Here is a 22,687-nt window from a genome sequence, read left to right on the forward strand (position 1 = left end):
TTAGAACTTTTATGAAAGCTATGAGTGGAAAGAAACCAAGCACAATATTTACAGATCAAGATCCAGCAATGGCAAAAGCAATTGCTAAAGTTTTTCCTGAATCATATCATCGTTTGTGTGCTTGGCATATCTCGCAAAATGCTTGCAAGCATATTAATCATGCTTACAAGAAATCAGATTCTTTTGCTTCGGATTTTAAAAGATGTATATGTGATTATGAGTATGAGAGTGATTTTCTTAATGCATGGGAATCAATGCTTGACAAGTACGATCTTCGCCAAAATAAATGGTTGCAAGATTTGTTTGAAAAAAGAGAAAAATGGGCATCAGTATATGGGTGACATGCCTTTTCTACAGGAGCTACAACAACTCAGTTGAGTGAAAGTTTCAATGGTCGATTAAGAGGATATATGAAACCTACATTAAATGTGTTAGGTTTCTTTAAAAATTTTGAGAGGTTGATAGAGGACATGAGATATAAGGAGTTAGAGGAGAATTATGAAACGAGTCAAATGATGCCACCACTAAATTTGGATGTCCTTTTGTTGAAAAAAGCAAGAGAAATCTATACGCGAGCTATCTTTCTTCGAGTTAGGAAGGAATATGAGAAGTCATGTAACATATTCTTCAAGGAATATACTCAAGTTTCAAAAATATTTGAATATAAGGTGTGCATAATGGGAGATATAGCAGATCACAAGGTTACCTATAACTCAGAAGATGACACAATTGAATGTAGCTGTAAGAAATTTGAATTCATTGGCATCTTATGTTGTCATGCACTTCGGGTACTAAATCTATGGAATAAACTAGTTATTCCTCCGAGGTACATTCTCAATAGATGGACAAAAAATGCTCGTAGTGGATGTGTTCTTGATAATAATAGGCGTATAATCAAAGAAGATCCAAAGTTAGATGTGTCAAATCGTTTCGAGGATTTATGCCGAATTGCAGTTGAGATTTCAAGTAAAGCTGCTGAATCTGATGATGCTATAACTTTTTTGTCAAAAAAGTTTGTAGATTTAGGTATGGAAGTTGATAAAATATTGAGCAAAAGTTCTTCCATTTCAAACCAACAGGATATTAGTGAAACAATTACAAGCAACGAAAAAAATGCTTTTCAAGCAAAAGGATTGAAAAAAAAAGATGGTGGATCTCGGGTGAAAGGTCATCCTAAAAGTTGCTTAGAAAAGAGGTCAAAAAGAAAACGACACTAAAAGGTATTTGTAAGATACTTATGTTCATCTTCAAATAAATTTTGGCTATATTTCAACTATCTTTTTTTATGTGCATATCAAAATTAACTTTCAACTCTATTAAATTCTTATACTTCTTTTTTATTTCAATATGACCCAGGTTGACATGTCAAATAAGAATCACGTAGAGGACAAGAAGCAGCTTTTCAAATGAAGCAGAGCCACAATCATTTTTGTTGTTTTTAGTTAGTGCATATTGATTATCCGTTGGAACCATACAAAGAATTTGTTTTTTTACTTTTTTTTTCTTTTTGTTTTATCAAATTGGTAGTGATGATAGATATCAACATTGAGAGGAGATATTTGTGTTACTTATTTATGTTCCTTTTAATAATCTAGTAGCATGCTTGTCGTACTAACTTTAGGATAATAAAAGAGTGGTCCTAATTCAGTAAACAACACACGCTCAATTCACTTTAATTTAACAGCGCTTCCAAGTGGTCCGTTTGCTATTGATCTACCAAATAAGTAGTCCCTGTTTCAACAATATTGATCCTTGTATTACTACTCAACAAGCCAATACTAATTGTAAATGTATACCAATTGTAAAATATATACAATACATATTTAGTATACCTAATAGTATTTTCATTTACTAATCCAACCATTACAATAATATGGTCCAATGCCATAATCAGCTCCACATGAGAAATGAATAATAATACATAGTAGTCATTTAGGTCCTACATAAATTCATGGTCATTGTACTGCAGTAACAAACTTTCATAATTTGGTTCATTGTCCTACAACCCAATTTTTATACCATGATGCTTCATCCGAATAGAAGAGAGATGATTCCTGAGGCTTAGAAAGTAGTAGTCATTTTGGGCAAAATGACAATGGAAACCCTGCTTGGAGCAAACCATGTGATGGAAGTGTTAATAACGGCATAGATGCCAATCAAGGTCAAGTCCATTCCTCTGACCCTCTATCAAAACAAAACAAAGAAAAATCCTCAAACTCAGAAAATAGGAATGATGCTAGCCAAAATAATTTAAATGGAAATGAAAATGCTAGTGACAATAGAAATGAATATAAAGACGTGATTGTGCCATACATTCCTTCTAGTTCCTCAATGTTGGAAGAGAAGATGCATCTTCTAGGAAAAATGCTGACACAGAGCAAAATGAGAACCAAAACAATGTTTCAAAGCCAAATAGCATTTGTACAAGAAAGAAAGCAGTAGCTAACAATAACTAACAATAAGATGAATATAATCAAGTAAATGACTACTTTTGATACTTTTCATGGATTATACCTATGAATAACATTAATTCCTCAGTTTGGCAATGTCACTTATATCTGTGAATAAAAAAAACAGGTATTTTAAGTTATAAGAATAGTCATTTATCTGAATTAATACAGGGCATTCCTCACTTCTCACAAATTACTGTGTGGGAATGATTGGAGGAGGGGATCTCAACAAATATTGAATCATCCAACATATGGTGACATGAGGCATGACAATTATATTTTAAGAAAAGCAGCAAGTACTGGATCAAACGCTTCTTTTTAGTCCTGAAAGACAAAAACAATGGCAATCTACCAAAAGATGCATGTTCTTACCAGTCATAAATCTAACGCAACAAATCATACTGTTAATAGTGTTAACACAAGTAAATCTTGCTAGTCTAAGCCACTTGTGTTTGATGATTTAATTTGATGTAATTCTAGGTAGAATCAGATCATATGATCTATGAATCTAAAGGATCCAAAGCAAGCCGTTGTAGCTGCTACTGCTGGCGGTGGCAGGGGCTGCTTCTCCTCAATAGCTTCCACTTAGTACTATTTCAACAGTGCCATGACCAAATCCGTTAATGGGTATAGTTTTTCTCAGCTTATCTAGCTATTAGAACATAGGTAGTTACTGGATTTTACTTGTTTTTCTTGTTCTTTTCAAAATTCAGAAGAAGAATCCATCAATCACGAGATACTTTGAATAGAAGACGTGTATTCCTATTCTGACAAAAAATAAACAAAACAACGACAAATCCTTACAAGATAGTGGGATGCTGGATATTTTCAAGCACTTTCAAGGAGTAGAAAGGCATTCGCATGGACGCTATGTTCATCTCCCAGCAAATCTAAAAAGCAAAATTTTGTTCCCAATCAAAAATCAAAGAAGCCTTGAGAAATCAAAACAAAAGAATCTCGCAGAAGCAATACCATTTGTGCAGCGGTCTTTCTTACCCACAAAATCTCTGTGCGTCGTTTGCTGCTAGTGCTCTTCACCGGCCATTGCTTCCTTGTTTTGTTGGATCGCACAAACGATGTCCAGGTTTCTTTTTTAACTGTTTTTTTAAAATAATTTTTCTAGACTAACGGGGATTAAACGGATTGTGGGGGTTAAATGGTGATGAGGCCAAATAATACATGTGGCAGGATATGATTGGATAAATGGACAAACTTGACCTAATGAACTTGACATAAGTATTCTCCTTAATAATATGACATCTAAATTGAGTTATTACTAATACTAATTGGTCCCTGAAAAACTTATGCAAAAAAAAAAAAAACACATGATGAGTTATAATTTTTTCAACTCACAAATATTGTAAGATAATAGATTTGAACATAAATTTTTAATTACTCATCCGGTCCTAAATATAAGACCTATTTTGTAGTGTAATTACACAAAATTACACTATAAAATGGGTCTTATATTTAGGACCAGAGGAATACTAATGAGTAGTGATTATTGCCGCTTATCTGCAATATCATTTTGAAATGTCAAAATAATATTAATTACTATTTTCATCACTAATTGTAGAAGTTCAAGACAACATTAATTACCATAATAAGGAAATATTAGAAACGTTAAAAAAAAATTATGGCATATTAATTCTGCAGATACACACGTGCAGTCCATGGCTCTGAGAAGACGAATATATGTAAGTAGTAGTTCAACTTTCATTCTAAACTTAATGTTTATTTTGCTGAATATTTCATGCTCATATCTTATTCCATATGATTGGGTTACAATATATAGAGTCCGGATGAGAAAAAATATCCCTCTAGAATCAATCAGTCATAAATTACATATATTGCAATATCACACTAAATCAGGAAATATATATTCTAGCTAATATCATGGGCAATTAATAGAGAGAATCAAGGGAGATAATCAGGGGCTTTCTAACACTCCCCCTCAAGCTGGAGAGTAGATGTCAACCATTCCCAGCTTGCTTCGAAGCCCTTCAAACTTGACTCTGGCTAAAGGTTTGGTCATGACGTCAGCAATCTGATCAGTTGAGCGCACATAGCTCAGGTTAATTGTGCCATCTTCAACCTTTTCTTGATGAAGTGCCGATCAATGTCAACATGCTTTGTTCGGTCATGATACACAGGATTCTTGGTCATTTCAATGCTGGCTTGGTTGTCACACCAGAGGTTCATAGGTCCTTCATAGGAAATTCTCAATTCCTTCAGAAGTCTGATCACCCACATTCCTTCACATACCCCCAGGGCTACAGCCCTTAGCTCAGCTTCAGCACTACTCCTTGAGACTACAGTCTGTTTCTTGCTTCGCCAAGTGACTAGGTTTCCCCAAACATAAGTGCAGTATCCTGTGACAGATCTTCTGTTATCCACAGCTCTCCTATGATCTGCATCAGTGTAGACCTCTATGTTCCTTGTACTCCCCTTTTTAAAGAATATTCCTCTTCCAGGATTGAGTTTGAGGTAGGTCAGGATTCTGTATACTGCTTCCATATGTTCTTCCTGGGGTTGATGCATAAATTGGCTTACTACTCCAACTGCATAGCTAATGTCAGGCCTTGTATGAGTCAAGTAGATCAGTTTACCTACAAGTCTTCTGTACCTTTCTGAGTTGACTGGTACCCCGTCTGGTTTCACTTCTAGATTACATGATTCTTCCATAGGCGTCTCACTAGGTTTAGCCCCAAGTATTCCTGTTTCGTGGAGCAAATCAAGTGTGTACTTTCGTTGAGACACACTTATACCCTTTTTGGATCTAGCAACCTCCATTCCAAGAAAGTACTTCATTTGTCCTAGGTCCTTCACTTGGAATTCCCTAGCTAGAGCTTTCTTGAATTGGGAGATAGAAACTTCATCACTGCCAGTTATGACTATATCATCCACATACACAATTAGGATCGTTACCTTTCCATTACTGTGTTTGACGAAGAGAGTGTGATCAGCTTGTCCTTGGATGTAGCCAAACCTTTTGATTGCCTTGGCAAACCTATCGAACCACGCTCGTGGAGACTGTTTCAAGCCATACAGTGATTTCTTCAGTTTGCAAACTGAGTTGGGTGGAGCTATTACTCCATCTGGGATTGCCATGTACACTTCCTCCTCCAAATCTCCATTTAGGAAAGCATTCTTCACATCTAGTTGATGTAGAGACCAATCAAGGTTAGCAGCTAGGGACAGGAGTACCTGGATGGTGTTGAACTTTGCCACAGGAGCAAACGTTTCTTGATAATCAATCCCATAGTCTGGGTGTACCCTTTAGCAACTAATCTTCCTTTGTACTTATTGATACTTCCATCAGGATTGAATTTAGGGGTGAAGATCCACCTGCAACCCACTACTTTCTTACCCTTAGGAAGTGTGGTAATATCCCACGTGTTATTTTCCTTTAAGGCTCTCAACTCCTCATATGCGGCACGTTTCCAATTAAGATCTTTCATAGCCTGTTGAAATGTTTCTGGAATCTTCACCTGTGAGCTATTCACCACAAAGGTTTGCATTCTAGCAGATAAATTGCCATAAGAGACAAATTTTTGAATAGGATGCTGAGTACATGATCTTACCCCTTTTCTAAGTGCAATGGGCCATCCTAGCTCTTCAGGATCCAACTCTGGATTGGAATCATGTTGCTGCCTTGGAATGGAAGGGACCCTACTACTACTGTCCTGCTCACCTGATTGAGGACTTGAACACTCTGTCACCCCTGCATCAATTTCAGCATTGGTTTCCATTGGGTGAGGGATATTTGTGGGGTTTTGGTGCTCTAGTGGAGGTGTAGGACTAGGGGTTTTTGGTTCCGGTTCAGGGACAATGATCATAGGTTCAGGTGGTATGGCAGGTTCAAGAGGGGTAAGATGTGTGTTGGGGTTGGTCATAGGTTCAGGTGTAATTAGCCATTCTACTCCATAGTGCTCCCCCTGAATGGGTAATTTGGGATAATAAGCATCATCCTCATAAAAAACTGTGTCTTTGGAGATTATGAGTTTTCTGGTAGTGGGACAATAACACTTATACCCCTTTTTGGTGGAGGAATATCCGAGGAAAATACATTTTTCTGCTCTAGCATCAAGTTTGCCCCCATCATGTTTATGAACAAAGACGACACACCCAAAGACCTTTTGAGGGATGGTATTGATGATAGGTGAGGTGGGGTAGGTCTCGAGGAGTTTTTGTATGGGGGTAGTGAAATGGAGAATTTTGGAGGTCATTCGATTGATGAGATAAGCAGCGGTTAGCACAGCATCTCCCCAAAACAAACTTGGAACATTTCTTTCCATCATAATAGCTCGGGTTACTTCTAGAAGATGCCTATTTTTCCGCTCAGCAACTCCATTTTGTTGAGGAGTATAGACACATGAGGTTTGGTGATGGATTCCTTCCTGCTCAAGAAATTCCCTAAAGGCTCCACTCACATACTCTTTGGCATTGTCACTTCTCAGAACTTTGATGGGAGTTTGGAATTGGGTTCTCACAAAAGAGTGAAAGTTTTTGAAGATTTGTAAAGCTTCGGATTTCTCTTTCATAAGGTAAACCCATGTGACCCGGGTGTGATCATCGATGAATGTAATAAACCACTTTGTGCCTGTTCGGGTGTTGATTTTGGCTGGTCCCCAAATGTCGGTATGAATCATTGTAAACGGGGCAGTAGGTTTGTAAGTATGTTTGGGATAAGAGGCGCGAGTTTGTTTGGCAATTTGACACGTTTCACATTGGAAAGGAGAAGAATTTTTATTGAATAAAGTTGGAAACACATGCTTCATATAATCAAAACTGGGGTGGCCTAATCTTTGATGCCACAACATTACATTTTTATTCTGAGAATTAGAGCTAACCATAGCCTTCTTTGCTCCTGCAGTCTTCATATTTTTTCCTTCAAAGTAGTAGAGTCCATCCCATTCTTTAGCAGTCAAAATCTTCCTCCCCGAGGTCGAATCCTGAAAAACACACTTAACATCATCAAAGATTACCCGACATACTTGTCCTTTAGTCAATTTGCTCACAGATATAAGGTTGCAGGTAAGAGCAGGAACAAACAAAACATTATGGATTTCCAGATCATCAGATAGGGCCACAATGCCAACACCCTCAACTTTAGTATATAGTCCAGTTGCTACTTTTACCCTAAGGTTCTCATGGCAATATTTGAGGGTTTTGAAGAAGGACTTATTACCAGTCATGTGGTCTGTAGCACCGGAGTCAACAATCCAAGTCTCATCACTAGTTACCATTGCATTAAGGGCTATAATAGAATTACCTGACTGAATCAAGTTCACGTTGGGAACAGATTTTGATTTGTTTTGTTTTTCAAGTATCTTACGAAGCATTTGAAGCTCTTCTCTGGTCAACTGGTCTCCATCATCACCTTTTTCTTCAGAGGAGGTGTGGTGGCTTTTTCTATCTTCCCGTTGTTTCTGCTTCCCTTGGGTTGGTTTCCCATGTAGTTTCCAACATTCGTCTCTGGTGTGGCCTTTCTTGTTACAGTGATTGCACCACTTGGTCCCTTTCTTCTCAGATCCCTCGAATGTTGGGGACCTCCTCGTGACCAATGCTGAGCCATCTACTGGGGTTTGGTTACCCTGAGTGAGGTGTCTCCGGCTTTCTTCAAACTTGACCATACTGAAGACTTCAAATAGGGAGGGAAGCGGTTTTAGACCCATAATTCTGCCTCTTACCTCTTCAAAGACATCATTCAAACCCAATAGGAAGTCATAGGTTCGTCCTTTTTCCACCAGTTGTCTGTAGTAATTAGCATCATCCATGTCCTTCCAAGGATGAACTTCAAAGAGATCCAACTGCTGCCATATCTTTGTTAAAGTGCTGTAATATTGTGTTACAGTTAAGTTTCCTTGCTTCAGATCTTTCAGCTGCCTCCTTAGATCCAATAGGGCTGCAGTGTTGTCTAGTGTGGAGTAAGTCCTCTTAGCAGCGTCCCAGATTTCCTTAGCTGTGCTTGCCAAGAGGTATCCTTCACTGATTTCGAGAGTCATTGAGTTGCACAGCCAAGACATCACCTGATTATTTTCAGCAAACCAGGTGTCAAATTTGGGATCATTATGTGAAGGTTGTTTTGCCTCTCCATTGATATATTTCTCCTTACGCTTCCCACGGAGATACATTAACACACTTTGGGATCATTGGAGATAGTTGCTACCATTAAGTTTGTGAGCCACCACCATAGCTTGATGTTCAGAGGTTAAGGATGGTTCTGGATCAGAGGCTTGAGAGGTGACTACAGGTGAAAAAGGAGTGCTTTGAGTATTTGAAGATGTACCGGACATAAGGGCCATTGGAATATTACGAACAGACCCAAAAAGGGGTGGGAACTCTGATGGGTTCATTTTCTGGATCTCTGGGAGGTACTGTTGCTTTTTCCGGCGGCGGCGCGTGCATTCACGCGCAGGGGCAGTGGCGGCGCGTGGGCTTCACGCGCGGAGCTTGTGACGGCGCGTGGGCTTCACGCGCAGCTCCGTTCGACGTCGCGTTCAAGGGTTACGCCGATCTGAGGACGCCGGTGAGGACTGGAGGGGCGGTGTCGTCCACGGTCTGCTCCTGGCTTCAGATCTGGGACGTCTCACTCTCTCTCTCTCTCTCCTCGCGTTCTCTCTCTCTATCTCACGGCAGCAACGCACGAAATTTTCTGGGTTCAGGTGGAACCCTACGCTCTGATACCATGTTTATTTTGCTGAATATTTCATGCTCATATCTTATTCCATATGATTGGGTTACAATATATAGAGTCCGGATGAGAAAAAATATCCCTCCAGAATCAATCAGTCATAAATTACATATATTGCAATATCACACTAAATCAGGAAATATATATTCTAGCTAATATCATGGGCAATTAATAGAGAGAATCAAGGGAGATAATCAGGGGCTTTCTAACACTTAATAATTCGTCAGATTTACAATTTCCAAAAGACTTAAATATAATATATTTATCAGCTTCTGAAAAGTTCCACAATATAACAGAGTAAAGGAACAGAGTGTCTTGCCATATTAATAGCAGTAGAAGAAAGAAGAAATTGAACACTAAATTACTGCCTAACTACAACAGTTTCCCTTCTGCTGGATTGGTTGCCCTTTCATTTGAACGGTTTCTGTTGACCTGCCAACACTTGGCTGGTTTCCCATCCTGCATTCAAGTTCAAATCATAAGTTCATAGCATATCATACCAACATTACTTTCAAAATACAATCCAGACCTATTTGGATCCTCTCTTGTCATTGGAGGAGTTCAAGAAGAGAGAGATAATTAGAAAATAAAAGATTCAGGGTACAGAAGCCCAATAGGTCTCGAGTCAAATTTCTCTTCACCAGGTTTCTTTTTACTGTATTTCCAGTGCAGTTCTGAACTGTTTTAGAATTTAGATCAAATTATAACTATACAGATTAACTTATATTTTTATAAATGGTCAAATATAGACAATCAACTGTAATCTGACGATCTCATATTTAGTGGAGAAGAACTTGGCCAGTGCCAGTGGGCCCCACTTCTCTCTTCCTGTCTTAGAAATATTACCTTATATCTGAAGAGGAACCCAATGCAATGATCAACAGGCCATTGACGCTCTTAACAGAGTTTTAAAATAGCCTAACTCAACTACCAGTCTTCATTAATCATTATTCAGAAAAAAGGAAAGAAAGTAAAAGGGAATCGAGCTTGAGGGAGAGTATTGGGAATAAAATGAAGAGAATCAGAACATCAACAATCCGCATGTTACACACAGCATGGTCACAAATCTAAAATTTGCAAGAAGTTAATATCCTCACAGGTTACCCAAAATAACTAGCACAAAATTGACTTTAATTTAAAATCTAATAATAAAGAGCCATTCTTATTTATGACAAAAACTGATATATTTTTTCTTAATACAGTTTGCACTAAGGTCTCACAACTCAACCTCTCTCATGACCATATGTCAAAATAACCAAGAGCTTGCTGGTTGCAATATGAAAGATCGTGGACGTTAAAACTATCACTAAAGCGGGCCAAAAAGAAAAAAATGTCGCTAAAGGAATCCATTATGGTAAATTCTTTAAATTTAAACAAGGAGTCAAAGTGTAAGACCTATATCACAACAATGATTAAATTCGAAAATCCATAAAGTCCCAATGACACTAGAGAAAAGAAACTGGGAAATTTTACATACTTGTTCTTAATCTCAGCTGCCATGGTTAAGAAAGCCTGCTCAACATTGATTGAGTCTTTGGCACTTGTCTCAAGGAAAGGGATACCAAGTTCATCAGCAAATGCCTGTGATTTGTAGCCACACCCAAGATAAATAAAAATCAAGTCAGACAGGTGAAAATGTGATCTCATTGTCACTTACAGTACTTCACAGAACTATTACTGATGTTCCATTTGATGTTTGGGCATTTGCTGCTAATAATTCATATTAGAAAAACAATTCCATGATGAAGAATATAATAATCTTTAGCATCTGCCCCTAGCTAGCAAATGCAAATCTGATATCTCACAATTCAATTATTTTATGTCATCATTCAGTCAGAAACAAACTTGTCATTGTCATATAAAAATCTTACTAGGGTCCAATTTATGCACAATACCATCTAAATGTCACTTACAGTAACCAGAGCAGAGCTGTTGAAGAGGAAAAATTAACTTCTCCAAATCTCAACCTCTTAAATTTCGTCAAGACAAAAAGAGATTAGCCTGAATAATTTAATATCTATTTTCCTTTTCTTTTTCCAGTGACTAAGGATCATTGCCCAGAATGCAATTAAAAACTTTGTTGACTTCATTAAGCTCCCAAGATCATGAGGGAGTGTGTGACGGTTATGGTGCAGAAAAGAAACTCAAACAAAAAGAAACATAAGACCAAAATTATAACACACATGTTATAGTTGAAAAATAAGATATATACTTCCTGTTAAACAATAAGCACATAGAAAGTATGAATGTCTGAGCAAAAAATTAATTTCAGCTTACTAATTTTTGAGCAGACTGAACTTACATAAGAATATAAACAGAATTATATAGAAAATTCACATAGAAAGGAGAACCAAACGGTGGAATTTACCTTTGCTGTTTGTGTATCAACGACTTTGTTATCAATTAGATCACATTTGTTCCCAACAAGAAGCTTGCACACACTGTCATTAGCATATCTATCAATTTCATTTAACCATTGCTTGACATTGTTGAAGCTTTCCTGCTCAGTTACATCATATACAATCTGTTGCAATATAGAAAGTTTCAGAATATTGCTGATATATTTTATTTGTGACAAGATTATTCTATATTTCTCATGTAAGAAGAACTCACAATTATTCCATGTGCTCCTCTATAATAACTGCTCGTTATAGTCCTGAATCGCTCCTGTCCAGCAGTATCCCACTAAACAGACAGCAAAGGAAAATTGTTAATCTATGTTTGGGAAAAGGCTGATGCTTTCACTGGATTTAGTAAACCAATTATCTGGTGATAGCAATGCAAAAACTGTATTTAGCATTTTGTTCTGAATTAAAATATTACCATGTGAAACATGCATTGAAATAGATCTGCAAGCTTATGTATAATTTCTAAGACAAAAGAAGGGCTGAGGATAAAGCATAAGGAAGAAGCAATATGAGCAAGCCATGCATCAAAACTAGAAGCATATTTTAATAATGTTACATGGAAAGGCCGCGCTGTACCTACAACTGCACCATCATTCTCAAGTCCCAAACAGAAAAACTTAACCACATTTTGTAGAATAGAAACCTGAACTGGGATAGGTTTAAAATAGAAATTTTCTAACAAACATAAAACACCTTTTCAACTTTTTACATGAAAAAGATAAAAAGAGAATTGAAGACAACTCATGCATATTCAGCATTACACATAGCCACATAGGATAATACCCAGAGATACCAGAATATCTTTTGGTACAATTACTTATGAGCGTCCCCACACAAGAGCGCGGGCACAAGTCACGCAGAAAAATTACGCATAGGTTTTCTGTTCTGTGTTAATTGGAGATAGTTTTTAACTCACAATCTGCAATTTGATTGTTTTCCCTTCCAGCTCCACAGTTCTGATTTTCTGGAAAATTCCAGAAATTTGTACGTCAGAACATAAAGAAACAATTTATGTGAAAGTAAACATCCAAAAATTTGAATTCATATAGTGAAATGAGAGAACTAACAAAATCAACTCCAATGGTACTGATGTAGCTGTCCACGTACGAGTCATCCTGAACAAAAAAATAAACAATCAAATAACCGCCCAGCAACCTTAAACATTAAGCCATGTTTTCACTCTTCGTAAACATAAACACAATCAAACTAAACTTAGCCATACAAACACCCAAGGTCCAAAAGAGTTAACTCACGGCAAATCTGAGAAGCAGGCAAGACTTTCCAACCGAGGAGTCCCCGATTAGCAGAAGCTTGAACAGATAATCGCTGGATCGTGCCAGAAAAAGAACAACAAGAAAAATGCAAAGTTAATTACCAAAACAGTGTGTGTTATAAAGTGATAGAGAAAACGGAATCGTTAGAGGGAAGAAGAAACGAACTCACTATTCGTTGCTCATTATGACGACGTTTGAACCCAAATGGAAATGGAGGATACCTGCGGTGGCTTTTGCTGCCTTGGAAACGAAACGAAGAAGAAAAGAAGATGATTAATAGTGTCATAAATAAGGAATACTTTTAGAAAGAGTTATTATTTGCTTCTCAAGGGATAAGAACGCGACAAAGACTTCTGCTTTTTATTGACAAGTTTTGGACGAAATTGCAAAAAAGGACCCACGCCTTAAACTATTTATTTTGGATTCTCTTGATCTTAAAAATGATGCTCAAATATTAAATATAAGACCTTTTTTTTTTTAACTAAAGGACACGTTTTATTAATGAGAAATACGAGAGTACAAAGTGATTAGCCTACACCCATTCGCTCGGCGATTCTCAAATTGTTTATGAAAAATTAGACTTCCTGTCCCGAAAACATTATTATCTAAGAGTTGTTGAAAATGAGATGGTGCTACAACAAGCATTCTACTGGTAGCTATCCCATTCTTTTTGCAAGTTGCCAAATAATCTATAGCATTATTTACCTGTCTTGAGACCAAATGTGATGGGAACATGAGGCCTTGCTTCTAATGGACAGAATTTCAGCACCAAGGTCTTGACACTGCCATTCCAATTCAGCAAAAGATTTGTCGGTTACAGTCTTGAACAAAACTTGGCAATCAATCTCAATAGAGATATTTAAACACTAAAATTGGTCACTGTAAATTATAGCATCTCTTAGGGCCAAACGCTCTGAATGGAAAGCAGAAGTTGCTATAATCTTTCTATACACATTTCCAAGAGAGACACCATTATGATCTCTGCAAATGATCCCAATTCCACATTGGCCGGGATTTTTCCCAAAAGCACCATTACAATTTATTTTTTGAGATCCAATAGCAGGTGCTTTCCAAGTTAATTCCTGCTGTTCAATATCATGCTTGAAGCCATGTCTTTGCATTTTCATTATTTCATTTCTTTTAGCTATCCAAATGTCTTTTGCCAATAAGGATGCTGAGGAAACCACCTTTAATGGATCCAATTGAGCACCTTGAAATACCATTCCACATCTTGCCTTCCAGATTCACCAACATGAAGCTACAATTAGAGCACAGCCTGTATCACCAATATTTTTATTATGCAGTAGCAACTGTTCTAACCACCTATCAGTGCTCAAAACTTGGTTGCAATTAATGGTCAAGGACAAAGAACATCCAAACCACCATCTATTTGCCTGTGGACAAAGCAATATAAGGTGTTCTGAAGTTTCAACATCATTACAGCAAAGCGGACAGGTCATATCCTCTTCATTTTCTTTTGACTAGCACCTAACAGCAATCTCCACATGAAGTGTTTTATCTTCGGTGGGATTTGCAATCTCTGTATGCACTTTCAAAGTTGTGCAAGAACACTGTAGGATCTTCCTGGTCTTTGCAGCTCTGCCTTTGCTTCTTCATTCTTCGCAAACTGGTATCCTGATTTAACAGTGTATAGTCCATTTTTCTTTGACAACCATATAGGGCAGCCAGTAACATTTCTTTTTGGAATCTTCATTCGGTTAATCTATCTATTCTCAGTACTCGTTAGCTTGTGAGCAATTGGCTACAAGTTCCATGTTCTTCAAGCTTCTTAACAAAACGAGCCCTCACCTCCTTCAACGCCTGCATACACAATAAATGAAGATATCAAAAAAAGTGATCACCGTTATCGAATGCCTGTATCTCACTGGTCATTTGTAAATAAAGTCTTGTCATCTCAAGTATTAACCTTGCTAATAGACTTACTTAAACTTAGGTCACGTATATTTTCTAAGTTCCCACATACCGGATCTAAAGACTGCAGAATTGGACTGTCCTCATGTCCTGCTGAGTATACCTCGCTGCCACTGCTTCCATGCAATATTCCCATGCTGCTACCTCTCTCTTTCTCCACCCTCTCCTTTATCTTCTCCTCGGTCCAATATTCATTGGGGCTTGTTGAACCCCGGTCAACAGACAATCCCAACGGGAAACGCTCAGCAAAATACAGTTGCAAAACCAAATAAAAATAGGTCACACTTCTACAACAATAACATAAAACAAAAATATAGTGAACCATAAGAAAAATATTGACTTACCAGCAGCAAATAAAGACACCCTCCAACATTGCAGGTTCTTTTCTTCTTCTTCTTTGTCATCTTTACAAAGTCTCCCATTTCCTTCCACAGGTTCTTGATTATGTATGTTGACCAATCATATTTCCCAAACCTATCCATCGTGTGACGTATCACTTTCAACAAATGTATATGTACAATTGTGCTTGACCCAGGACATAAAAAAGCTCTAACTGTATAAAGCATAAATAGGAACCTAAAATTGTTGCTTTCTTTTCCAGATAATATCCTCTTCAGTATCTGGGTAAATGGAACCTTCCAATAAGTGTCCTTCAACCTCTTGTATTCCGGGTCATCCTCACTAACATCAGATCTCACTTCCTCCCCATTGTCAGGTCCACCTAGAAACTCATGAGCATCTTTTGCCTCAACTGCCTGCCCTTGCCCCTTAATGGTCAAAAAATGTTTTAGTGGGTCATAGCATCTCAACAATGACACAAGTAGATCACATGAAAGTTGCTTCACATTCACATTAAGCAAGTTCCCAAATCCCATCCTCTCAATTTTCTGCCTTAACCGCCTGTTCTTCTTTACATACTCAGCCAATGATAGAAATCCGGGCAATGAGCACCGGGTGTACAAGGGAACATCATATTTCTTCTTCTCACCTTTCTATGGCTTCGTTTTCTTACCCTCTCATTATACCTATCTTTCTCTTCTTCACTCAGGGCCCTCCATGCCTTCCCCACTTCAATTTTTTCTTCTCTTGCGTTTTTACACTTTTCCCCTCGTTTTGCCATATACTCCCTTCTGAACAACACAAGCCCACTGTGGACTCCTTTGCTTGTGGACCCTTCCCCTTCTTCCAACACCATCTCGTATAATTCTGCAAAGTCATCAAGGTACCATCATTAAATGATAATTTTTATACATATACTAAATATCTAATTCTTTCCAGATTCGTTATGGTCATTTCCAGTTCCTTCATTGTCATTTACAATATAGCCATTACAAACTGACAGTAAGGATGCTACTATAAATATGGTTATTTCCAATTAATTTATTGTCATTACCAATATGCCCATTACAGAATAACAGTAAGGTCATTACTATGAATATGGTCATTTCAAGTTTCTTCATAGATATTTACCAGCATGGTATTGTCATTTCCAGTTTATTCATATAATCTTTCCAGTCAATCAGACAGTAAGGTCATTACTATGAATATGGTCATTTTAGGTTCCTTCATAGTCATTTACCAGTATGTTATTGTCATTTCCAGTCCGTTCATATAATCTTTCCAGTCAATCAAACAATTTTCCTACTGATTTGAAAACCAATTTTTCCCTAACGTCATAGTTCTCAACTTCATTATAAAAAACAAAATAGCTTGCCACAGAGACTCAGCATAAACCCTTAATCGCCATTTCTGTCATTCACAAACTTCATCGCGTCATATCTAAATATTGCCTAATCATTGCTTCCCAAACTCACCCAAAAACGTCGACCACAGGACGAAACTTAAATGCCTAAACTTACCTCAATGAAATGTTGTTGATGCTTGTTAAATGCAATGGTGAATCACTGTGCGCCAACCTTCGTCTTTCCACACAATCAGTCAGACATGACCACGTTCGCCCTTCGAACAGCATACCCTTCCACTTCTAACTCCTCAGCTCTCTTACGCACACACTGTTTCGAGGTCGTCAACTGTCTAACTTGCCGGCATTTTTAGGGCAACAATGGGGATGGTGGAAGCGAGAAACCGGGAAGCACGAGTGGGCAGTGCACGAGTGTTCACGCCTCTCTCTCTCCGCTTTCAAACTTTGACTGACAGAAGGGCTGTTTGGTAATTGGCCAACATTTGCATAATCCCAAATCAGGCAACACTTCCCTATCTGGTAATACATTTGCTTAGCTTCTCATTTTGGCATTTTATAATTTCATATTTCTTTATGTGTCATTTTCCCTATTTAAAATGAGAAGGAGTAGTTATAAAATATAAATACCAAATAATGCGGCATATCTTAAAGTAAACATACATGTTTTATAATATTTCGTAGTTTTTTAATAGCTATATGAAATTATACTATTTATAAATTATAAACAGAGTGATATGATGAAAAAAAAAAATGGTGACAAATCTTAAGCACCATGTAAAATACAAATTTTTATGCAAGTTGACAATTGTTTATACTCTATGCTTAAAAATTGAATAGGAAATTCTTATATTTTTTTAGAATTTCTCTTACACGAATTAAATAATTAATTAACTAATGTTTCTCTCTTTTCTCCCCCCCCCAAACAATTGATGTTTCTCTCAATGAAAAACATTCCATTATTTGCTAATGGATCTCATATTATTTATGCATTGAAAACAATTTCCGTAAAATTTGAAGAAAAATGTGATGTCTACAGTATTTTTTGCGTGAAATAAAGTCAATTTATTTAAAAGGTAAAATGAGTACATTAAACATGACTGATGAGTGGATGTCTCGTATTAAAAGAGTATAAGTAACATGACATTCTTAAAGCGTATGATGACTTTTTTTAAATTTTTGGGTAGATGTGCAATTACACTCTTTATCTCATTTTTTAAGTATACCCAACACTCTAATATTTTTATTGATACAATTTTGCTTACAATCTTATTTTTGTGTATCCAGTACCCCAGTATTTTTTTTAATTACATCTAGCACCCCAATCCTTAGAGTGTTGGAAGCACCATAAATAATATTAAAGTGATAAATGCACCAAAATAAAAAGATCATGGATAAAATTACATCACTTAAAAGATCAAGGTATTGTATGCACTACAAAAATAAAATTAGGGATAAAATTGCATTTTGATTCTTTTTTTCCCAAAAAAAAAAGAATTGCTTTCTTTCCCAAAAAAAAAAAGAATTTCTTTCATTTAAAAATAATCAAATCTTTATATTATTTTTAGGAGAATAGCATTGGAAAATTTTCACAATAAGAAGTTTGAAATTATTAAGTCTCAAATCAGATATAGTTCGTACATTTTAATAGTTTTTAACAATATTTAACTTGCAAATAACAACTCATTTTTTAAGAAAATTTTTATTTGAAATTTAATAATTTCAAAAATTCTTTTTATAATATTCTCCCAATAACATTTTGAGACAATACTTTAGTTAATTTTAGTGTGAGGCAAAAAATTTCCAAATTTTCATAAAGAAACTCTGGGTGCTTAATAATTATATAAAATTACATAATTATCTTTTCTTTATACAGCATTATAGATTAAATTTTAAAAGAAAATATCAGTTTTTTCTAAAGGCAAAATGATATTAAGTAAAAATAAAAGTTCAAAGTACAATAATAAAACAAGAACAGAAACTAGAATTAAAAAAAGTCGTAAAAAGTTGAACTACTACTTCCTATTGATACAAAACGGAGAAAAAGAAAGCAGATAGAACATATCTCTCAAAATGTCACTGCAAGAGGCTCCTCTATGTTGATTAAGCTTCAAAGTTTTCCCTAACATGGCTGGATGTACTGAAATTGGTTTTTTAAGTGAAGCCAATAACCTTTGACCCAATAAAATGTCAATCTTAGACAAAATGGAATGAAAGTTTAGAGTATGAGGTTTTCCCACTTATCATGAAAGCCTGAATGGGCTTGCCATAGAATAGTATAATAACTAAATAACTAGTTTGAAGTTATATTTTGAGATTGATTAATACTATTTGCTATTCTCTTAGCTACTCCAATCGCGTCTCTTTTAGTTACTCGTTAGTGAAGACTGAAGTAAACTTGAGAGAGTAGCATTATTCTTCTTAGAATAAGAGAGATGAAATGAAAGAGTAAGTACCGTGTAGAGTTTAAGCTTGTTTTTTTCTCTTAGATGAAGGTGCAATAGTGAGCAGAGAACGTTGTTAGAATCGAAAAGAAACTCAAAATGCTATTTTTGTAAGGAGGAAGGAGTTGCGCTTGAAGGAGGGAAATTAAAATACCAGCTTAATGTTATTTTTACTTTATTTGGTCAAAAATTTGAATAAGATGGTCAATTTTGATGAATTAAATTATGGTACTATTTTAAAGTTCTTTTGGAATGGTCATATATAGCTATTTATTTTTGCACCAAAAATTTGTTTATGGTGTCAGATACACATTTGAAAAGAAATTTTATAGGTATATTTGTACTTTCACTCTTTTCCTTATCATTCTCTCTAAACCATATAAGCATTCATGTTATCTTTTTTTATCATAACAAATAGTAAATATTGCAATAGTTAATGATTGCGACATATTGCAACCTTTTTGAAACCTTAGCGTATTTTCCTAAAATTTGTTTATGATGCTAAACGTACCGCTAGAAAAAATTTGTTTATGATGCCAAACATACATTTAGAAAAAATTCATCAATATATTTACATCTTGACCCTAACTTTTACTTGTTAATATTTCAAGTCAGTCCCTTTTGTAGTAGTACCAAATGAACTTGTTGAAACCTAAACCTTGACTGAACTTGTCAATTTACAGGTTTTATTTATTAATTTGCAAGGTTCATTTGTTAACATGCTTGAAAGTTACAGAAATTAGATTTAATAAAATATCACCTCTACATGTCATTTGAGTAAATTCTACTTGTTGTGTCGTATGAATTGCAAAATAAAGAGACCCGAAAATGTTCGCGGAATCATTTATAATATCAAATGGTCCTTATTTTTAAGATTTAACAAGTTCGTTTCATGTTAAAAACAACAGAAAGAACAAAGATTTAATAAGCAATAATAAAAGAACTTATTTTTGACGTAATTTTATTGAGATTTGAACTGAATGAATTCCACTGTTTTTCGTGATAGAACACACAAAAGCAACCTTAAAAAAAATTGATATATTAAATCTAATTTTTTAAATTAGCAATGACATTGACAGACAGAAAAATTATGAATTTCTCTAAAAATTATCGATTGTTGTTGGGAGTAAAGATTAAAAAAATACTTTATCAAATTAAGAAACATATCTAAAATATAGTACAAAATTAGATGACTAAAGGCTTATTAGAAAAATAAGCATGACGCGCTTATCATAATATGAATCATGCAGATTGATCATAAATACTGATTTTAACATTAGTCTTACACATAGCAAAACATTAATAGTCATTGTTTATGAAACACTAAAATGACAAGTACCCTCCAATGGTTTTTTTGGCCCAAAAATGCAAATTTGTTTGCATTTCCGTGTCGCGTTCAATTTTTTCCTATTCTATTTAGATAATTAAAGCATACCTGACCATAATGACTAAAATTAAAAAAACATTTTTATATTATATTCTTTTAATACTACCTCCGATCCTATTATAAGAGCCAGTTGACTATTTGAGAAGATTAAAAAAATAAGTTGAATTAGTTATTTGTTCTAAATAGGTGTTGTCTTTCCTAAAATATCCTTACTAATCAAGTATATTGACTAGAACTATCGTTGTTGAAGGGCTACTTTGGAAAAAAAGTGTATAAATATGAGAGACAAAGTGGATTGAGATCTTATATTTAAATCAAAATAAAAGTCAACATGGTCTTATATTAAGGATCGAAAGTGGTATCATATAAATATAATTTTAAAATTGTCGGCAAAAAAAGAAAAACATATTTTTAAAATTACGTAGTTTTCAAATGAGAAAACTAATTTGAAAGTTGTTATAATTTCATTCAATTTTAAATCAGGTTTTTAGATGTTTTTTTTTGTCTTCTTATTAGATCCTTTAGATTTCTACCGCTAAGTCATCATCTTTAAAAGGGAAAAAGACAGAAAAATGATACTTTAACTTCAAACGCCAGAAACATCCGCCCAATTTGGAAAATCCTATTTTGGTCTCATCAGACCAATTGGGATTATTTTGTTAAATGAAAAGACAAAACTGCCCTCACCAGATACAAAACGTGGGCACCACATTAAGCTACATACCAAACAAAGATAAGTGGGAAGGAAAGAGAGAACGTGCACAACGGAGGCTGCTTAAGGGTGACGAGGAGGTGGTGGTTCGAAAGGGTAAGTGTTTTTTTGAAATCATATGACTCTTTCATCCTTGTAGCATCACTGTGGCTGTGTGTTTTCTGGTTTTTGATGGTCCTGCATTGTGCATAAGTCGCCAAGGGTTCAAAGGAGGTAACGTGTGGCATTACGTAAGTACTGTCACTAAGGATATGGTTTTAGGAAAATACCTTTACTGAAATTGTTATTTCCTTTAACTGTATTGTTAATTATGATAGAAGCTACAAGATGAGTTTACTTATTATTCATGTTTGATATTATTGCCTTATGTTTTATGTTTTAAGTATGATTTTCATATGAACTGAGTTTCAAAAATTGGCATTAATGATCATTTCCTTTTATGACAGTTGTTAAAACTTATACTCAAGTTGTTAAAAACTTATTTTGGGGTTGTTATCTGATTTACTGAAGTTGTAATATGATAGATTTATTCATTATTGGAAATGTTGATCCATAGACTGGAGTTATACAACACTTAACCAAAGTTGTAAAATGGGTTTTTTTTTCCTATCTTGAAAATATTGTTGTGAATACACATATTGAAATGGTAAATATATATAAAACTATTGTAAATCCATACACTAGAGTTGTAAAATTCTTCCCAGATGTTTAAGCAAGTCATCCTACCAAGGTGTAAGAAGGTAAGAAACCATGTGGTTAACGAGTATACCTGAGTTGTTAAAATATTATACTGAAGTTATTAAACGCTTAACTGATGTTACATAAAAGGGGGATATTTTTTCTATCCTGAAAAATACTGTTGTGAATACCGATACTGAAGTTGTAAACATATATAAAGATATTGTTAATCCATATATTGGAGTTGTAAAATTCTCCCTGGATACTTAAAATTCTCCTCTTCTCTCTTCTTCCCCTTCAATCGACTCCCACAATGTATCCCTTCGGTCCTTCTTTTCTTTTCTCTTCTTCCACGATGACCATAGCACCACCAACGCGCCCTTCCTTCTTCTCTTCTCTCTTCTTCCACGATGACCATAGCACTACAAACACGCCCTTCCTTCTTCTCTTCTCTATGGCGATAGCTTCTTCCTCCACTCCCTTCTCCTCTCTTTTCCGTTCTTCACACTATCAGTTTCAACCAAGCATTCCCAAGTTAAACCCGCACCTCTCTCTCCCCTGTTTTTGTTTCAAATAATACAAAGGGTAGTTTCATCTTTTCATTTAACAAAATAATCCTAATTTGGTCTGATGAAACCAAAACGGGATTTTTCAAATTGGACGGATGTTTTTGGCATTTTGAAGTTAAAGTATCATTTTTCTGTCTTTCTTCCTCATTAAAACCATTAAACATGAGCTAACGGTGTTAGCAATTCCATTAGAAAATACTGACGTAACAATAAATGGATTATTTTGACAATTGTGATTCTGACCAAGCTTTTGCGCACAAAAGATTAGTTTCTTTGAGGGATACGGAGACGGGGAAGATGAGAAAGAACCCTCATTGATTCATTAAATGAAATCTGAAATCCGGAAGAAGAAGCCAATATTCGCAAACCATAAAGTGAAGATGGTGGGAAGACGAGGAACTGAGCACAGGAAGAGTCTACTGACTGACTCATTGGCA

The 22,687-nt window shown here is 35.6% G+C and overlaps 2 protein-coding genes and 1 long non-coding RNA gene across 3 annotated transcripts; 1 reads left to right on the forward strand and 2 right to left on the reverse strand.

Moving 5' to 3' along the window:
- The first annotated feature begins 677 nt into the window (after positions 1-677).
- LOC114757064 (protein FAR1-RELATED SEQUENCE 1-like) lies at positions 678-1,217 on the forward strand. Its single transcript, XM_028946063.1, has one exon. The coding sequence runs from the start codon at positions 678-680 to the stop codon at positions 1,215-1,217; it is 540 nt and encodes a 179-aa protein (XP_028801896.1).
- Positions 1,218-1,738: 521 nt separating this feature from the next.
- Positions 1,739-3,463, reverse strand: LOC114757083 (uncharacterized). The gene is made up of 3 exons (XR_003741527.1): positions 3,423-3,463; positions 3,255-3,340; positions 1,739-2,184 (listed from the first exon to the last, which is right to left on the reverse strand). It is a non-coding gene; the product is annotated as an uncharacterized LOC114757083 (long non-coding RNA).
- A 5,919-nt stretch (positions 3,464-9,382) lies between these two features.
- Positions 9,383-13,105, reverse strand: LOC114757072 (ras-related protein RABD1-like). Its single transcript, XM_028946069.1, has 8 exons — positions 12,999-13,105; positions 12,809-12,881; positions 12,623-12,670; positions 12,472-12,519; positions 11,761-11,832; positions 11,516-11,671; positions 10,625-10,728; positions 9,383-9,606 (listed from the first exon to the last, which is right to left on the reverse strand). The coding sequence occupies exons 1-8, from the start codon at positions 13,010-13,012 to the stop codon at positions 9,516-9,518; spliced, it is 606 nt and encodes a 201-aa protein (XP_028801902.1). The 5' UTR covers positions 13,013-13,105; the 3' UTR covers positions 9,383-9,515.
- Positions 13,106-22,687: the final 9,582 nt, after the last annotated feature.

The sequence above is a fragment of the Neltuma alba genome, unplaced genomic scaffold (assembly GCF_004799145.2).
Source record: "Neltuma alba isolate B1F8T4 unplaced genomic scaffold, ASM479914v2 tig00001422_pilon, whole genome shotgun sequence".
Classification (NCBI taxonomy): domain Eukaryota; kingdom Viridiplantae; phylum Streptophyta; class Magnoliopsida; order Fabales; family Fabaceae; genus Neltuma; species Neltuma alba.

Coding starts and splice junctions, on each gene's coding strand:
- LOC114757064 (XM_028946063.1), top strand. CDS start 678: ATGGGAGATATAGCAGATCACAAGGTTACCTATAACTCAGAAGATGAC.
- LOC114757072 (XM_028946069.1), bottom strand. Junction 11,833..12,471: donor AAACAATCAAATTGCAGATT/GTGAGTTAAAAA, acceptor CTGTCTGTTTAG/TGGGATACTGCTGGACAGGA. Junction 9,607..10,624: donor GCAGCTGAGATTAAGAACAA/GTATGTAAAATT, acceptor ACTTGAATGCAG/GATGGGAAACCAGCCAAGTG.